The sequence below is a fragment of the Monodon monoceros genome, unplaced genomic scaffold, assembly GCF_005190385.1.
Source record: "Monodon monoceros isolate NGI ecotype Baffin Bay Population unplaced genomic scaffold, NGI_Narwhal_1 Super_Scaffold_20, whole genome shotgun sequence".
Taxonomy (NCBI): Eukaryota; Metazoa; Chordata; class Mammalia; order Artiodactyla; family Monodontidae; genus Monodon; species Monodon monoceros.
Window position 1 is genome coordinate 5,320,322 of NW_021703777.1, and position 19,887 is coordinate 5,340,208.

Sequence of the window (19,887 nt, forward strand, 5' to 3'; positions counted from 1 at the left end):
AGTTTGGTAACATCCTACTCAATGGAGGCAGGAATGATTATTGGTGGAAAGGGAGGGAGAAGAGTTAATCCCTTTGGTCTTGTCAAGTCATCAACCCATGTGGAGTATTTAAATCCAGCAGAACTACTCCTAGCAAACTGGGAAGTAGGTTACTTCTCACTTTAACCACCACCCCCCCATCCCCATCCCTGATCATAAAGTAAAATATACAGTCCTTACTGATTTTCCATTTGCTTTGTTTTGAAGCAGGTATCTGAGGCTTGAGCAACTGCAAGGACGGAGTTGCCACCACTGAGAGAGCAGACACTTCTGGTGGAGCAACTGTGGAGTGACAGCTTAGAACTGAGTGGTGGACATGTTGAGGTGTGGATTAGTCATCAGAGTGAAACATCAGGTGGTCTGTGGAGTTCCAACTCTGAGCAAAGTCTGGGGTAGAGATGAGTGTAATTGGAAAACAGAAGTGCACCAAGCACAGAGCCCTGTGACCATGCTCCCTAAGAGGCAGAGCAAACCAGGAAAGGAGACTGACAGCAATGCCCCTCACGGCACATCTCCAGGGACCTGGGCATATTTTTGTTTAATAGTGCCACTTAGACCTGTGGCTGGTCTGAGAAAGTGTGACCAGTGAGGTAGAAAAACAAGAGAGCTTGACATCCTAGAAGCCAAGCGGAAAAAGTTTCAAAGAGTAGAAAAGTATCAGCCTTCATGAAAATAGTGAAGTATGATGAAAGCTAAGACCAGACCATCGTAGCTGGCATTGTAGGACGCACAGAATGACTGTGACAAGAGTGGTTCTCACCCATTAGTGGGAGCAAAATCCTGATTAGAATAAACTAAAGAGAGTTGGGAGAAGAGGAATTGGGGACGGGGATAATAGATCACTTTTAAAGTCATTTTTTTGCAAAAGAGAGCAGAGAAACAGGGCAGTAACTGGTGAATGGGCCAAAAGAATTTTTTTTTCTCTAATTATAGGATGGGACAAATAATGGAAATTTTTCCAACAGGGAAAGATTGGCGATGTCAGGGGAGAGGAGAGAATTGCTAGAGTGATGTCTTTGAGTAAGCAAAAACAGTACACGAATGAAGTGATTGCTTTAAATAAGAGCTCTACCTAGATGAGACAGTCATAGGACTTTGGAACAGAAGCAGATTGGTAGATGGACATGGCGATATGAATCTGGATCCTTTATGAGGTGTCACAGAATGAGTTCTGGAAGCAAAATTAAGCTGGAGTTTGGAATGCTGAATACTAGGGATCAACACTTACGAAGGGAGAGGGAGGAAACAGGATTGTTTGGAAGAAAATTTCAAAGTACAGTTCATGCCTGGCAAAGCCTTAACCAACTCCAAAGACAGATGTGGATTTGTCCCTGGTGTCTTTATGCTGCTGCCACCCTCTTCCCTCTAAACTGACATTGGATTTGGGTTCCTCTGAAGGGTCTATGCTTGGGCTCTTGCTAGGAGCTGATTTCAGGCATATATCTGACAGCTCTCCCAGCAGCTGGGGTAATGGCATTTTTCTTGAAGGGGTGATACACCTCTATGTCCAACAAATAGAATCCTTTCCACTTTCACAGAACAAAGAGGCAGGCAAAATACCCAGGAGAGGAAGGATAGTGAAATAGCAGGTGGGGGAAGTGGAGGGCTTGGAGATAGAGGAGAGGCATGAAATTGTCACCTAGGTGGAGACTAGTGAACGGTCTAGCGAAATATGGTGCATTTCCAGGCAGCCCTAAGGGTGCATTTTTAGGGGAAGTGCTGAGCAATTTCAAGTGATCCAGACAGCATGGTGGTTTGGTTTTCTCCAATCATGTTCAAGTATAAATGTGCAACTGCAGGAACAGAATGAGAAAGAGGAAGGAGAATTTTTCTTTTTAATCAGAGTATAATTGCTTTACAATGTTGTGTTAGTTTCTGCTGTAGAACAAAATGAATCAGCTATACGTATACATATATCCCCATATTCCCTCCCTCTTGCGTCTCCTTCCCACCCCCCATCCCACCCCTCTAGGTCATCACAGAGCACCAAACTGAGCTCCCTGTGCTTTACAGCATGTTCCCACTAGCTACCTATTTTACACATGGTAGTGTATATATGTCAATGCTACTCTCTCAGTTCGTCCCACCCTCTCCTTCCCACCCCACCTCCGCCACGTCCACATGTCTGTTCTCTATGTCTGCATTTCTACTCCTGCCCTGGAAGTAGGTTCATTTGTACCATTTTTCTAGATTCCATATATATGTGTCAATATACAATATTTGTTTTTCTCTTTCTGACTTACTTCACTGTATGACAGACTCTAGGTTCATCCACATCACTACAAGTGACCCAATTTCACTCCTTTTTATGGCTGAGTAATATTCCATTGTATATATGTACCACATCTTCTTTATCCATTCATCTGTCGATGGACCCTTACGTTGCTTCCATGTCCTGGCTATTGTAAATAGAGCTGCAATGAACACTGTGGTACATGACTCTTTTTGAATTATGGTTTTCTCAGAGTTCATGCCCAGTGATGGGATTGCTGGGTCATATGGTAGCTCTATTTTTAGTTTTTTAAGGAACCTCCATACTGTTCTCCAAAGTGGCTGTATGAATTTACATTCCCACCAAAGTGCAAGAGGGTTCCCTTTTCTACACACCCTCTCCAGCGTTTATTGTTGTAGATGCCCATTCTGACTGGTTTGAGGTGATACCTCATTGTAGTTTTGATTTGCATCTCTCTAATAATTAGTGATGTTGAGCATCTTTTCATGTGTTTGTTGGCCATCTGTATGTCTTCTTTGGAGAAATGTCTATTTAGGTCTTTAAAGGAAGGGGAATTGAGAAATCAGTTAATAGGGGTCAGATCACTGAGGGACTTGCAGGCCACTTAAGGACCTTGACTTTTTTCTCTGAGTGGGATGGGAAGCCATACAAGGGTTGTTTATCTTAATCCTTTTGACTCTGAAGAATAATATACACATATGGATTTGCTTAGAACATAAATGTACAGCCTAATAAATTATCACAAAGCGATCGCCCATATAACTGTATCTGGGGTGTGGCCAGAACTGTAGAAGGGCCCCCTTTTACCCTTTCCCAATTATTATTCTTCCTCACTGTTAATGCATTTACTCTCTTGACATTTATAGTTAATTCCTTTCTTGCTATTTTTTTTCATTTTTAATATTTGTGCTATCAAAGTATGTATCCCTAAAAACTAAAGGTCAGGTTAACCGGTTTTTACATTTCTTTTTTCATCTTTTCATAAATGGAATCAAACAACATACCCTTTTTGTGTCTGGTGGTTTTGCTCTACATTGTTTCTGAGGTTCATTCACAGGGTTCATCTGACGGTCATTCAGTGTTCAGGCAACCACAGGATCAGACATAGGTTTGGTTTTTGGAAATTCCAACCCTGCAGCTAACAGGAGATAGTTTTGTGAAGGGAGTTGGCACTGTCTGTTTATTTCAGGATAATATAAACGTTTTCTTGGTCCTTACCCAGGTTGCAGGATTAGAATTTAAAGCCCTGGGCTCAACTCTTTTTTTCTCCAATCTCTCCAATCAACGTAGAAGAATCACCTAATGCAAAGTCCTTATTCTTTATTTCCACAGTAATGTTTTCTATCAGCAGCTACTTGATCAGTTAAAACTTTGTCTTCCCTAGACACCAGCTGTTTAGTTACCACATATCATGGACTATTGTCTGTTGCTCTTGTGTACGGGCATTTTTGTCTTTGTAGAATGTTTTTAGACTTTTCAAACTTACCCAGATTTCACTCCTCGTCACAGTATGCCTGGAGAGAGCTTTGTAAAATGGAGACTGACAACTAAATTTGTTAAGGTGAAGATAATTCCCCTTTCTTTTAGTGTAAGAGTGATTTCCTGTTCATGGTCTAAATTATAAATAAACTCCCTATTGGGCAGAAACAATTGGAAGACATTTTCTAAATATCTAAGACCATTAAATATTTCTTCTCCTCCTGGCTGTAATTATTTGGAAGTTTTGCCTATAAAGCCATTTGAAATCCAACATTGTTTAGGCCAAATTTTTTAAAATTGAATGTATCCACAGATATATTCTTGCAGGTATAAAAATTCTGTAAGACATCAAAGAGGCATTTCTATAGAATGAAATTTTAGTTTCATAATTCAGTGTCTCCCAACGTGGTCTCTGAGTACAGTCTTGGGGGTTCACAACTATTTTTTTTTAACGGTTTGTGCATTATCAAATTTGAAAAAGATTTGTGTTATATGTGCTCCAAAAACGGGAAAATCTTGAGAGAGACTCTTTCCAGCCCCTTTCTTTTTCTCTCTTTAAAAACAGGAGGAAAGCCACAGACCCTCAGTTCTCCTCCTTCCTAGAAAAATGTACATCTCACAGGTTTTCAGTAGGCGCTAGTACACTGCAGGGGGCAGGGGCAGTTTGGGGAGGGAGGGAAACCAGGTTAAGAACTACAGAGTCTATACTAAAGAACAGTGGTTTCCTAACCTAATACAACATATTTAACATTACTTCCAGGCCCCAGGGTCTTCTAATAAATTGTCTTCTTAGCAAGACCAGGTACCTCTGAGAAATAGGCCCCACCATGAATTTCTTCCAGCTATTATCTATGACACTGTTTCCAAAATGTGACCTATAGAATAATGGGACAGGGAGATGTTCACTGAAGAAAAATATGTGTAGGAAGTAATGCATTATGGAGTCCATATTTAAGATTGAACCGTATGACATTGCCATTTTGTAGGCAATTTCATAGGGGTCAAACGGTATCTGAACGTATTAATAAAGTTAATGCCTACAGTAATTTTTTTCTGCCCTTAAATATTTTTCCACCCATAATTTTGCTAAACAGAAAACTCACGGTGCTGCCAATAAATATACCAGGAATTACAGTTGGTCAAAAAGCAAGCTGGCGTTAAAGAAAATTAATCATTTGCTTTGAATGAATTGGCCACTAAGACAGCTGGCATACCTGGGGCTGACAGTGCCACGTGCTGAGATGGAGTACTGCGTGTGACGCAAGGTCAGGCAGGCATTTGGAGAGCATCCCTCCTGTGTGTCACGGGACAACACGTGAAAGTTTTCAAGAGCTGCCGCAATGGTTTTGCACATCACAGTGGCTATGGATACTGAGAGCATATTAGAAGTTCATCTCTACCATCCAAACATTACAGACCACCACCATCTATATATCACATTTTAATAAGGGTTCTATGCTAATAGATTTTATTCCTTTGTATTTATTACTGTTTGGGTCATATCTCTTGTTAGAGATAATGTTTATGCTCAATTTAAATAAAAAGCTTTTACCACGTAAGGTCAGTTTGTTCTCTTTGGGGGCTGGTGTAATGCAGTAGCTACGAAATAAGCCAATGTAATATTTATTCCCATTTCATCAACCTTATGAATAGAAATAAAAGGTACTGAACAACTAAACTATGCGTATCAATCAGGCTTTTTGTACTAGCCTTCAAATATATATATGAAAGTATACATATTATATATATATAATTATTCATATTTTTTTATTGAATATGTGGAAGAAAATTTTTCCTCATTGGCTATTTTCATTATTTTACCATTTGATACACAACTGTGTACCTCATTTCCAGGACACTCAGTAATTGATCGAGTCTAATCCACCAATGATAACAAGTTAGGTACAGAGTACCCAGTCAAAGATGAGATGTAATCTCATTGCTGCCAGTAGCTCAAAACAAGTGCTTTGGCCTGACAGGTGGTGCTAAGAAGATATTTCCCAACTTTAATTTCAGGTACAGTACAGTAATTGTTTCCGTGGGAGTTTGGGGGATGGAACATAATTGCTACATAAATGTAGGAACTGACTAGGTCAGAATGTCAAGGAGAGAACGGCTTTTGGAATACCGGCAATTTATCTGCAGTGAAGGTCACAAATGTGTGCTGTTGTTTTACCCTGAATGTATTAAATCATAAATATAGTGCAGACTGTATTAAATCATAGTGTATCTGCAACATAACCTGACAATGACTTCTCATAATTATTTTTTTTATTTTCCAGCTTGCATTCTATTAAAAGTATCTCGTTTTAAATAGTTACACCTGAGAGCTTATTATTACTGGAGTCAAATATGCAATGTCAGAACGAAGATTTTATGAACGCAACTTGTGGGAACATACAAAGTAATTCACTCTACGAAACGTTAATCTAGTTTTTAATTCTTTTCTTAAAAAGACCTAGTATTTAGCATACTTATTTTCCCTAGCACACAAATACGTAAGTACAAGACTATTTATTCTGATGAGCCTGTGAAGATAGTGTGCTAAGTGTTTTCTCAGGTACCCCAGCCAAGCAGTGGGGAAGGGCAAGAGGTAAACATGTAACAAATTCTTTCTCTTCCTCTGCTATGTTCCCTGACCTGGGTCATCATCTGGAGTGGGGAAGGATTGCCTTTTTCCACAATAGAAAAGAAATCAACAACGGACGTTGTGCAAAGTAACTGGTAGAAAGCATTAAGCCAGTTAATCATATTGCCTTAAAATGTTTAAATTCATAACACTGAACGCAAATGCCAATTACTGTTGAAATAGAATATATATGAATGACACAGTATGTCTGAGATTTTCTCCCCAAATCATTAAGAAAACTTGTCCGTAAAAAATACACTAAGATTTTTCACACCTGGGGATTTTAAATACCCCTTCTTTTTTTATCAAATAGTTTAAAATTATAGTAGATTGGAACTCAGATTCTACTCATTTCTTATTCATCACGTCTTGAAATTTTAATGCACTTAGTTTCACCAACTCCAAGCAAGGAAAGATAGCACAAAGGGAGTGAGGTGGAGGGCAGGCAGGAACAAATCAGAATGGGGGGTGAAGAGAAAGAGGGAAAAGGCAGCACCCTGCAGTCCTCAACGCCCACACGAGTGGAGACCCCGGCACACGGGCCCCTGCCAGTGCATCCAACTAGTACTGATAACAGGGCCTGCTAATCAGCTACGCGGCAGAGACGGGTTCATTTCAGGATTTAACTTTATGACGTGACCACAAGGCTTTCGAGAAATGTGTTTTGCTAAGTTTTGAAACTGTACCTCCTCTTCTAGGTCTAGGCAACCTCAACCCAGTTCTTTCAATATTTATTTCTAATATTGGACAAGTCATCCAATGACCATGGACCTATCTTTTCCATTAAAGAAAAAAAAGAGAAGAGTTACTCACCTTAATAAAACAAATATACTAGCCTAGGCCATAATTTTAATTTCATTTTGCCATATTTACAACTGTAGACATGCAAAAACATTATCTATAGTCAATCATGTGAATGTCAATCTACTTTATTATAGGAGAAGACTTACATAAAGAATTCTCTATTTGAGGTGAGAAACGGCGTGAGAAGAACATTAAGTTTTACCTTTAGATCAGCTAGCAGTTGATCTGGGGCCACATGGTTTTAAAAGCAGCACTGCAATATTAACCTTGGGATGATGAAGACTGTGACATTTCTCTCTTCCAAATGAAAGAGACAACTTGGTTCCTCCTCTTAAACTCCAAAGATGCATAGAGCTGAAAAAATACAACTCTGAGAACCAAGTGAGATGCCAAGGATACAATTTAAGTAGCCAGTTTTCTTTCTCTCTTCTTCCCTATCAACTCCCCACACCCTTACCACTACCCCAAACAGAACTCCCTTCAGTCCCTGAGTGAAGGGCCGAGAGGCTGGAGTAGATACATCTACCCTGAAATCTACACAGAGTGAATCCTGAGATTCATCACCTGCAGGTACCTGTTAAAAGGGGTTTTCCTAGGTCTCATCTCAGGTATACTGAATTTGAATCTGGGGATAAAGTCCAAGAATGTGCACTTTTAACAAACCATCCAAAACTCAAGCGATTTTTGAAGTTTCAAAAGCCTTGAATTAAGTATAGAGAGGAAGGCAAGTTGGATCTAAGTGTTTAAGGTAGCAGCTTAATTGAAACCAGAAATCAAATGGTATGGTTCAGCTCTAAGTTTCTTCAGATATTAAATAACTACTGTCAAATATCTACCGACTACTTTTGGACAGAGGTCTAAGGATTTTCTAAATGCCATGGTGATTATAACAGCTTACTGATTTGCTGTAACTGGATGGCAACATCTCACTCTCCCCATTTTTATAAAAAAGTTTTGGGGTTTTCTTAGTGTTCTTAGATATAATCTCACTTAACTCTTACAATATTCCATCAACCAGAAGACAGCGCCATAATCTATGAAGACAACTCCTAAAGAGAAGCTGCAGTAATGTTTCAAGAAAGAATCATAAAGCACAACATGATAAAGCCAAGGTATTACCAGAGCAAGAACCTCTCATCTTATTACCCAGTAACCCTGAAAAGAGTCTCCTCAGCCCGTAGGGAGGCGAAGTGGGGTCTCGGTGCAACCAGAGTCCAGGGGCTTGTGATAAATTAGCAGATTACCCCAATGTGCATACAAGTACTATTTTGTAAGCGTGTCAAGGAACGAAAGATTGAAAAACACCAATTTAGTAGAAAGTGCTGGTCTGAGAATCAGAACTAGGTTTAACTCCTTGCCACCTCACTGGTGACCCTGGTGACTTAACTTCCCTGGAGCCCCTACTCAGGCTGCTCCATACTTATTAAATTAGGACTAGTTCCGGCTATTCCCAAGGCCTCTTCTATCTCTCAAATTCTCTAACTTCCTTACGTTTATGTTTCATGAGTACGTGAATCATGTAAAATAATACTCACTGGTCATTTAATTAAAAACTCTAAGTTCAGTCTGTCGTTCAATAGATATTTATTAAGTACTTATTCTGTGCCAGGCATCCAAGCATCTGGGAAACAGATATGCAGACAGTCTCCTAGTGTGGCGGTAAATACATGCTACTGTGAATAATCCTTGTGTCTCTTTACGTGGTTAAACAGTAAAGCCTACTGGATCATGCCCAAATAATGGAAATTTGCATAGATAATGGAAAGCCTGCCTGTGCAAAATAAATAAATATTAACTTTAATTATAGACATGACTTCTGCCAAGACCTAAGGCTTTTCTTCTTTGTACCCTTCACTTGCTTTAAAAAAAAAAAAAAAAAGTTAGGACATTTATGTTTATTAGTAAACAGCATTTACAATGAAAATCAATTTTCAAAGTATAAGTTTATAAAAATAGTTTATTTTAAAGACTCTCAATAGGACTTAACATCTTATTTTCAGATATACCAAAAACATAATCAATATGCTCAGTACGTTTTAATTCATGATGAAAGTTGCTCCAGATCTATTATTATTAGATCTACACATACTATTTAACTGGGTGGTGTTCAAAGTTTTAATACCACATAATTGGATCTCCCCACCAAGTTTAATGTTAAATTTTCATGAATACAATTTCACAAAGATTACAATATATATCAACTTACAACTGAAGGAACCATTTAGTAATTTACAATGTTTTAAAAATCTAGCTACATAATCTCTTTAAAAAAAATCCTTCCTATATATATATATGTGTGTGTGTGTGTGTGTGCATGTGCACGCATGTGTGTATATATATATATATATATATATATATAAAGTCCACATTTCTCAGGAAATGCATACATCCACCTAATAGTAAGGACCAAAATGAGAAGCATTACTATCTCCAGAAGAGGAGGGGGGAGGCAGAGGTGGGGGGGGCGGAGGTGGGGGGAGGGAGTACGGTAGGGGAATTAACGGGTGAGGCGCCACAGCAGGGGCAGCCCAGCCCATGTTTGCAGATGCAGGTGGTGGGGGTGGTGGAGGGGGAGGGAGTGAGAAGTTATGCATGTCAAACCCGGGAGGAGGGAAGGGATACTGTGGCATCATAGGGCCATCCTGTCTCTGGGGTGGAAATCCTGAAGTCTCCTGAGGTACCATGTGCTCTGAGTTATAAAACTGCGGAGGTGGGGGCCTGCCAGGACAAGACCGAGGATATCTGCCCCGGGAAAACCCTCGTGTAAATTCTCTGCTGTGATATCCTTTTGAAGGCTCTGAAGCAGAGCTATGAACATTCCAATTCTGATGTACTTCTGCAAAATCTTCACCTTTGGGGAAAAAAGCATAAAAACAAAATTAAAATTAACTTTAATACATCAAAAAACACTGTTTAGGGGCTTCCCTGGTGGCGCAGTGGTTGAGAATCTGCCTGCTAATGCAGGGGACATGGGTTCAAGCCCTGGTCTGGGAAGATCCCACATGCCGCCGAACAACTGGGCCCGTGAGCCACAACTACTGAGCCTGTGCGTCTGGAGCCTGTGCTCCGCAACAAGAGAGGCCGCGATAGTGAAGAGGCCTGCGCACCGCGATGAAGAGTGACCCCCGCTTGCTGCAACTAGAGAAAGCCCTCGCACAGAAACAAAGACCCAACACAGCCAAAAATAAAATATAAAAATAAATAAATTAGATAAATAAATAAAAGAATAACGCTAGAGGCTTCTATGCTCCTAGTAAAAAAAAAAAACACTGCTTAAAATTTCAATAATGTCTTCTTTAACTTCCAGTATAACTTCCAGTAACTACAATTTTATAAGGCTTAAAATTATCAATTTTAAATGAATCCAAAAGGCCAGAGATCAGGTAAGGGAAAGCAAGACAAAACTTTGAGACAATAACCAGTTGATTTCAGTCAAACACCACAGAGAAAACTGGACAGGAACCTCACTCACATTCTCAAAGGCTGAGTACGGGGCCTGGCTAGCTCTCCCAACCAGGGTGGTCAGAAGAGGCTAAGCAGGGAGCCAGTTTCCAGCCTCCCCTCAAAGACAGTGGAGACCTCATGGGGAACCTGGACTTGCATCTCCACCAGCAGTAACACAGTGTTCCTCCACTTCCTGTACTTGGGGTGGAGTCAGACAAAACCTAGGAGAGTCAGGACTTTCATCAGTGCCCAGCATAACAAGGCCATCCCCCATGGTGTCAGGAGCAGTAACGAGGCACTCTTACCCCCACCAGACACAAAAGGAGGCCTGCCCAGAAGCACTCTTACCCCCACCAGACACAAGAGGAGGCATGCCCGTGTGCAGCAGTAATGATTCACCCCCGGCTTCAGATGTCAACAGAAGTTATAAAGAAAAGCTTAACTCCTATCCCCACCTGGTAGTAATAGTAATAACGCAACCTCCCTCCTTTCCCCGCCAGAACAGTTTTAAAAACAAAAACAGCATAATAACTAATATGTCCACATTTCAATTAAAAACCACTCGTCATACCTAGAACCGCAAAGATTTGAAACTCAATGAAAAAGGAAAACGAATTGAGGCCAACATCAAGAAGACAAAGATGTTAGAATTATCAGAGAAATGTTTTTAAGTAGTCATCATAAAAACACTTCAATAAAAAATTAGGAACACACTGAAACAAGTAAAAAATAGAAAGCCTCAGCAAAAAAAAAAAAAAAACCAGAAGAAAAATAAATTTCAGAACTGAAAATTTAATAATCAAAATTAAAAACTGAAGGGAGGGCTCAACAGTAGAACGAAGGGACAGAAGAAAGAAGACAGAACAACGAAAAGTATCTAGTCTGAAAAGAAGAAAGGAAATAAACTGGGGAAACAATGAACAGAGAGCTTCAGGGATCTGTGGGACTGTAACAAAATAACTAATATTTACATCTTCAGAATCCTAAAAGGAAAGGAGAAGAAAAATGAGGGAGAAGATATACTTCAAGAAACAATGACTGAACACTTCTCAAATATGGCATAAGACATAAACCCACAGATTCAAAAAGCGAAATAGATTTCAGTCAGGATAAACCCAAAGAAGTCTACACCAAGAAACATCACAAACTTTTAAAAACTAAAAACAAAGAAAAAACATGAAAGCAGAGGAAGAGAGAAATGATACCTTACCCACATGAAAAAAACAATTTGAATGACAGTAGATGTCTCATCAGAAACCATGGAGGCCAGAAAGAAGTGGCACAACATTTTTCAAGTGCTGAAAGAAAACTGGCAATCTAGAATTCTATATTCAGTGAAAATATCCTAAGGAAAAAGGGAAATCAAAGACTTTCTCAGACGAAGAAAAGCTACGAATTTATCTCCAGCAGACCTACCCTAATAGAATGACTAAAGCAAGTTCTCTAAACTGAAACAATAAAAGAAAAGACTGTTAAGACATCCGGAAGGAAACAAGAACACAGTAAGCAAAAACAGGAGTAAATACAGTAGAATTTCCTTCTGTGACTGAGTCTTCTAAATTATGTCTGATGGCTGGAACAAAAATTATAACCGCTAATGTGATTCTTATTGTATACATAGGAAACGTTACAGCAATTTATATTATTAACAAGGGAAAATAAAGGGACGTATAGAGAGGCAAGGTTTCTACACTGCACTCAAACTGGTAAAACGACAACAGCAGATTGTGATAACTTATGTATATAAAATTTAAGACCTAAAGCAACCATTGAAAGAAAACCACACTAACTGATACAACCCACACCGCAGATAAATGCAAATGGAATTCTAAAAAATGTTACAGTAACCACAAGCAGGCAGAAAAAAGACAACAGAGAAATAAAAACTAGAGAGAATACAGAAAAACACAGATTTAAAGCCCAAACATATCAATAATTACATTAAATATAAATGGTCTAAATATACCAATTAAAACACAGAAGTTGGCAGAGTGGATTAAAAAACATAACTACAATCTACAAGAAACATTTCAGATGATCCAGTCATGTTGAAAGTAAAAGGATGGAACAAGCTACAATATGCAAACATTAATCAAAAGAAAGAAGGATTAGCTACATTAATATCAGATAAAACAGGCTTCAGAGCAAAGACTGGGACATTTTATAATGATAAAGGGGTTATCTACCAAGAAAATATAGTAATCCTAAATGTGCATGCCCCAACCACATGCTCTCTCTCAACAACTGACAAAACAGTTATACAGAAAATCACTAAGGCTAGAGAAAATTTCAATACCACCATCAACTAACAAGATCTAATTGACATTTATAGAACACTCCACCACACAACAGCAAAATACACATTACTTTCAACTGCCCCAAATCATATTCCTAGATAGACCATATTCCATAAAACTTTTTTAAAAATGTAGAATTGAAATCATACAGATTGCGTTCTCAACCCACAGTGGAATCAAAAATAGAAATCAATAACAAAAAGATTACAGAAAAATCTCCAAACACTTGGAAACTAAATAATACTCTTCTAAATAATCCATTGGTCAAAGAGGATGTCTCAAGGTAAATAAAAACAAACAAAGGAACATTAAGCTAAATCACAATAAATAAAACACACCAATATCTGTGGAACAAGTTTAAGCAGTAAAGTCTTAAATAAATAATATAAGCTCCCACCTCAAGAACCTAGAAAAACCAGAACAAAATAAACCCAAAGCAAGCAGCAGAAAGTTAACGATAAAGAGCTGAAAGAATGAAACTGCAAACAGAAAAACAATAAAGAAAATTAAATGACATAAAGAACTGGCTCTGTGAAAAAGCAACATAATTGGCAATCCTCTAAGCAAAACTGACAAAGAAATTGAAGACACAAATGATCAATATCAGGAAAGACATCAAAAGGATGTTAAGGCAATATTGTAAACAACTCTACACACATTACTTGACAAATTAGATGAAATGGACCAATTCCTTGAAAAACACAACCTACTATAATCTATCGAATGTGAAAAAGATATCACTATTAAGGAAATTGAACTTGTAATTAAAAGTCTCCCAAAAAAAGATAACTCCAGGCTGAGGTGATTCACTGGAGACTTTTTACCAAACATTTAAACAATTAACACCAAATCTACAAAATGTTTTCAAGAAAAAAAAAAAAAAATTCCCAAGTCATTTTATGAAGCTAGTAGGAAGCTTCTGCTGACATCAAAACCATGTAAAAAAAAATGAGAGGGACAGAGAGAGAGAGAGAGAGAGAAAGAGAGAAAGAAAGAGAGAGAGAGGGAGAGAGAGAGAAAGAAAGAGAAAAAGAAAAGAAAGGAAGGAAGGAAGGAAGGAAGGAAGGAAGGAAGGAAGGAAGGAAGAAAGAAGGAGAAAGACCAATATTCCTCATGAATATAAACATAAAAATCCTTATCAAAATATGAGCAAAATTCAACAACATATACAAAGAATTATATACCACGGTTTATTCCCATGATGCTCATTCAATATTCTAAAACCAATGTAATCTACTTTACTAACAAGGTAATGAAAAAGTCATGTGATCTTATCAATCAATGCAGAAAAACAATTGTCAGAATTTAAAATTCTGACAAGATTCATGATTCCTGAAAAAAAGCTCAGGGAAAACAGAACTACACAGAAACTTCCTCAACTTGATAAAGGACATCTACAGTACCCCTACACCTAACATTTTACTTAATGGTGGAAGACTGAATGTTTTCTTCTATGACCAGGAACAAAACGTATTTACTCAATATAGTGCCAGAAGTTACAGCTAGTAATGGTGAGAAAGAGAGCTAAATATGCATACAGACTGGGGGGGGGGGGGCATTGTTCTTAACTGCCATTGACATAATTGTCTACATTGAAAATCTCAAGGGAGAAACTCCTAGAACTAGTGAGTTCAAGCTCACAATACACAAGCTAAACATAGAAACAGTAACTGTATTTCTGTATTCTAGAAATGAACACATGAACATGAATTAAAAATGCAACACCATTTACAATGATTCCCCCAAAATGAAATACTCAGGTGTATATCTGACAAAAAAATGTACAGGACTCGCATTCTGAAAACTACATAATGCTGGTGAAAGAAATTAAAGATCTAAATTAATGGTGATGTATACCATGTTTGTGGAATGGAAGACTCAATACAGTTAAGATGTCAATTCTCTCCAAACCAACATACAGGTTTAACCCAATTCCTATCAAAATCCTGGCAAGACTTTCTGTCAATATAGAGAAGTTTATTCTAAAATTCATATGGAAAGGCGAAGAAACTAAAATAGCTAAAATAATCTTGAAAACTTTCAGAAAAAAAAAAAGAGAGAGAGAAAATCTTTGGGATGTAGGTCTAGGAAAGAAATTCTCAGACTCTATAAAAGCAAAGCAGATAAACTGGGCTTCATCAAAATAAAAAATTTTTGTTCTGCAAAAGATCCTTTTATGAGGATGAAAACACAAGCTATAGACTGGAAGAAATTATGTACAAACTTTCATAACTCAAGAGTAAAACACAGAAATACAATTAGAAAATGGGCAAAAGACATGAACAAACACATCACTGAAGAGATTACACAGATAGCAAATGAGCTCACGGAAAGCTGTTCAATATCATTAGCCATTAGGAAAATGCAAGTTAAAAATCACAATTACGTATCATTACATACCTATCAGAATGGCTAAAATAAAAAATAATGACAATACCAAATGCTAGTGAGAATGCAGACAAACTGGGCCACTCATACACTGGTGATAGGAACGTGAAGTGGTAAAGCCACACGAAAAACAGTATGGCAGTTTCGCAAGAAACTAAACATGCAACTACAGTGGACCCTTCAAATGACATGTGTTTGAGCTGCACAGGTCCACTTATGGGCAGATTTTTCTCAATAAATACATACTATACTATCCAGGGTTGGCTGAATCCACAGATGCATAACTGCGGATACAGAGGACCAGCTGTAAGTTGTACACAGATTTTCAACTACACTGGGCTGTGTGTGTGTCAGTGCCCCTGACCCCAAAGTTGTCCACTTGCAACTGTATCATATAACCCAACTGTACTCTTGGACACTTATCCCAGAGATATGTGAAAATTTGTGTTCACATAAAAATCTGTGCACAAACATATAAAGCAGCTTTCTTCATAAAACCCCAAACTGTTAACAATCCAAATGTCTTTCAATGGATGCATGGTTAAACTACCTGTGGTATATTCACACCACAGAATATTACCCTGGAATGAAAAGAAACTTGATACATACAACAATCTAGATGATTTCCAGAAAACGGTGCTCAGTGACAAAACCCAATCATTAATTTATATAACCATCCTTGACAGGACAAAATATATCACAGAAATGGCACAAAGATCAGTGGCTGTCAGGAGCTGAGGAAAAGGCAGGAGGAGGGAAGTGGATGTGGATATAAAAGGCAACATGAAGACTTTCTTCTGTGATTGCATTATGTCAACAGGAAATAAAACACCTTGACTTTAGCTTAAGCACCATATCATTTAATTCTAAAAATGGAAGCAAACAGCGTTCTAAAAAGAAAAAAAAAAAAGTACTGGTGAGTACAAATGATTCTACCAAGGCTTAGTTTGCCTTTTACCCACCCCTAGGAGCCATTTTTACATCCATGAGCCTGAAAAACCACCAATGAATATCCCCTGTGACTCTCCCACCACATCACATGCTGTGTGTAATGCCTCTAATGCTAGCCAGATGCCACAGCATAAAGAGAAGACCCCCAGATGTTTCCCTCAGTTTTATTACTGAGGAACTTATATAGATGTAAATGAAGATGAAAAAATGACTATATATTACATTTAACTCACCTGGTTCATTAAATTCAGATCTGAATTTTTTCCGGCCTTGAATCTGAGATTTTTTTCTCTGTTTGGCTTCTTTTTCCTTTTCATCATCACTGAAATCTAAGGCCTTGCACAGAAAAATAGATTTACGTCACATGCATTTACCAATTCAATGGTATATATTTAACAGTGACCCTGACAGAAAAGTTACCCTTTTCAATACTTAATATTTACCAGTAATATTCAAATCAGATATGATAGAAAAATAAAATATTTTTTTATAAATGTCTAATGACTCTAACACAGAAGATGAGTACTGAAGATTTTTTTTATATTGTTTTGTTTTGAATTCCTAGAAAGTTTCAGATAGGTAACTTTAAAATGCTGATCTTAAACACCCTTCAGATATGGGCATTCCCTAGCTAGAAATCTGACTTCCAGCTTAGAGTCACGATTCATCATAGTGCCAGCTGCCAAACAATTCGAAAGGCAGGAGTAGTTAGGAATAAGCGAATACATAAATTATCAGATCTAATATAAAAATGGAAGTGAATGTTATATCCTTCATTTATTCAAAAATTTACACACACCCATTATATGCCAGGCACTGTTTTAAACACTTTATAGGGGTTATTTTAATAATACAATGTGAGGTATAGTAAGGGATATAAATAAATAATAAGGTAAAGTAAGGGTGGGGAAAATCACTAGGATGCCCTTTGGATAGGACCGTAGGAAAAGGCTTTGATAAGCAGATACATGAATGACCCAACTTCCAAGAAGAAATCATTTTAAATGACAAGAGGGAAAATTCAGATGTTACTAAGAATTGGGATCCACTGTTACAACCTACCAAAAACCAAGACCTATTAGCTATGTATAACTTCTATGATTTCCTGGAATTCAGGTATTTTACTATTCTATTAATTTCAGAAAATAATTACTATGTTTCGCTAAAAAAAATACAAAAGCAGGGTCACTGTGTATACATGTGTTCCCTAATTAAAAGGAAGAAATAAAATACATATGAAAGTTTCTGTATGGGATTTTCAGTATGGTCTTGCTGAAATATATTCTAGATTGAATCTTCCATGAACCAAGAGTTGATATGCCTCAGAATCTATAATCAAATTCAAAAACATCAACTAATTTTAGTACCCTGAAACACATGATCTTCTATTACTGATCTTTAATGTGCTAAAATTTTTAAGCTCATGTTAAATTTGGTATTGAGCCAGGCACTCGAAAGTACTGAGATCAGATGGAAGACACTGCTTTCTCTGCAACGGTTCAAATGAGAAAACAGATAAATAAGACAATAAACAAGTGCTATGACAGTGCTCTGGGATTATGGGGCAAAAGAAAGAGGAAAGAGGGCAAGGAAGACTTGATATGGGAGACCCAGGATGAATCTCTGATGATGAGTCAGCAATGAACAAGGAGAAGGAAGCTTTTGGTGGGTGGGGGATACGTGCAAAGGCACCATATATTAGAGAAGTACAAATGGTTCTCTAAGGCAAAGCGAAAGCTTCTTACACAGCATACTTTGAGACGATGAAATTGGAGAAGTTAATAAAGACCCTTATGGGGCCAGTTTAAACAACTGGACATTATCCTAAAAAGCAGGAGGACACCATTGTAAAGCAATGATACTCTAATAAAGATGTTAAGAAAAAAAAAAAAAAGGCAGGAGGAATGTATTAAAGGATCTTAACTGGCAATAGTTTATTTTAGAGCGACTACTTTGGCAATATTTTGCTACCACCTCACAAAATCAGAGAAAAATTCACATTTTTCTTATTAATTTAAAATTAATTTAAATTTGCATTCAGTGAACACATTTATTCAACTCAAATTATGTATTCATGTTAGAAACAGATGTGGAGATGAATAAGATGTATTCACTATTATGCTCCTTTATCCCAGTTCAGTATTTCCTATTTTCAGGGCATGATTTTTTTTTTAAGTTTAAACCCCACAAATTCCAAATTCTAGTCTACGATTAAGACCAGTCAATAATCCTATACGACAAAATCTGATCATTATAAAATTTAGAATCTCAGAGTTTCTCATATTACGGAAATAGAGACATCCAGTCGACTACCTGGAAAAAACAATTCCCACGAACTATGTTGTGATTTAATTTTAAAATTAACCCAATCAAATCAATTTTATAAACTATTAACAATTCCATAATTAACAACTTTAATGCTTAGGTCTAAAACAACAGGGATGTATTAGAATATATGGATTTCACAAGAAATATGTTTCAAGACCTTTGTGAATCCCCAAATACTTTTAAGATATCCTGAACATAACTAAGAACACTAAGTGAATCTTCAGGGTCTTAGTGGAAATCACATGTACACACGACACAAATCAGAAAACATAATCCCGTGGCAGTGTGGATACTAAACTAGGACTGCTCACTGGTTAAGTGACTATGTAAGTGGGCACTCCCTGACTGATGCTTCAGCAAAATCAGAAATTAACATAGACCATGAACCTTCAGCACTGTTTGAGAACATCTAAAATGACCAAAATTAAATCTGCAATACCAAGAATTTACAAAACTGAGAAACTTCATCAGAACTACTGAGCACATTTAAAAACTCTCACTTATAATAATTACAATTTTTCTTTTATATTGTATAAATTCACACTATTTTAATAAATGTATACATTCACTGCTGTAACTTTCATATTTTAATAACTTGAAGACTATATATATCAAGCTACTTTGAGACATAAAAATAGTCTTGCTGGCATGGATTTAAGAAGGAAATACAAGAACACTCTTTTTAGGGAGGTAATTATACTGTAAAAAATGGAGAAGTAGGTAAGACTGTAATGATTCTGTACCTCCAAAAGTAAGGCAGCTTATTAAAAGCACCATCAATAAATGTGATGGTGTATGATCACGTCCCACATGGTGAACTTACTAAAGAAAAACAATTTTTTTAATAGTGACAATTCTGCCTTTGCCAGGCCTCAACGGAATTGATAAAAATAGGACATTTTAAGGAAAATGATAAGGTGATAATTATTAAAATGTGACTGAAAATTTTTTTTCCTGAAATGATCGCAAACGCTGGGCGCTATAAAAGCCATCTGGGACAGGGGAGAGCACATAGGCTGGCAAAAGGCAGTGTGACTGGTGAGCAGCCTTGAGGACCTCCTTCAGGATTTATAAGACTGATGGATTTATAAGATTGAGTCCTACCTTCCTCTCTCAAATACTGTGTAAAAAGACTTATATGTGTACCTCTGGTGGTGGTTCTTGATCATTCTTCCATGATGCATCTGATCCCCTATCCCTAGGGGGGGAAAAACAAAGGTCAAAGGGTCAAGGTACTTACTAAGATTTTGTTAAGTGCTTATAACCTAATAGTATGGAAAATAATAAAGTAGAAG

At 37.4% G+C, this 19,887-nt stretch overlaps 1 protein-coding gene across 1 annotated transcript in view; it reads right to left on the reverse strand.

Moving 5' to 3' along the window:
• Nucleotides 1–9,159: 9,159 nt before the first annotated feature.
• The window catches only part of NAF1 (nuclear assembly factor 1 ribonucleoprotein), a 38,552-nt gene continuing 27,824 nt past the window's right edge, over nt 9,160–19,887 (reverse strand). The window contains exons 6-8 of the mRNA XM_029234538.1: nt 19,739–19,790; nt 16,498–16,600; nt 9,160–10,035 (exon numbers count right to left, since the gene is read on the reverse strand). Coding sequence (XP_029090371.1) covers nt 9,578–10,035; nt 16,498–16,600; nt 19,739–19,790 — 613 coding nt within the window. The 3' untranslated portion in view covers nt 9,160–9,577. The remainder of the gene's footprint in view (nt 10,036–16,497; nt 16,601–19,738; nt 19,791–19,887) is intronic.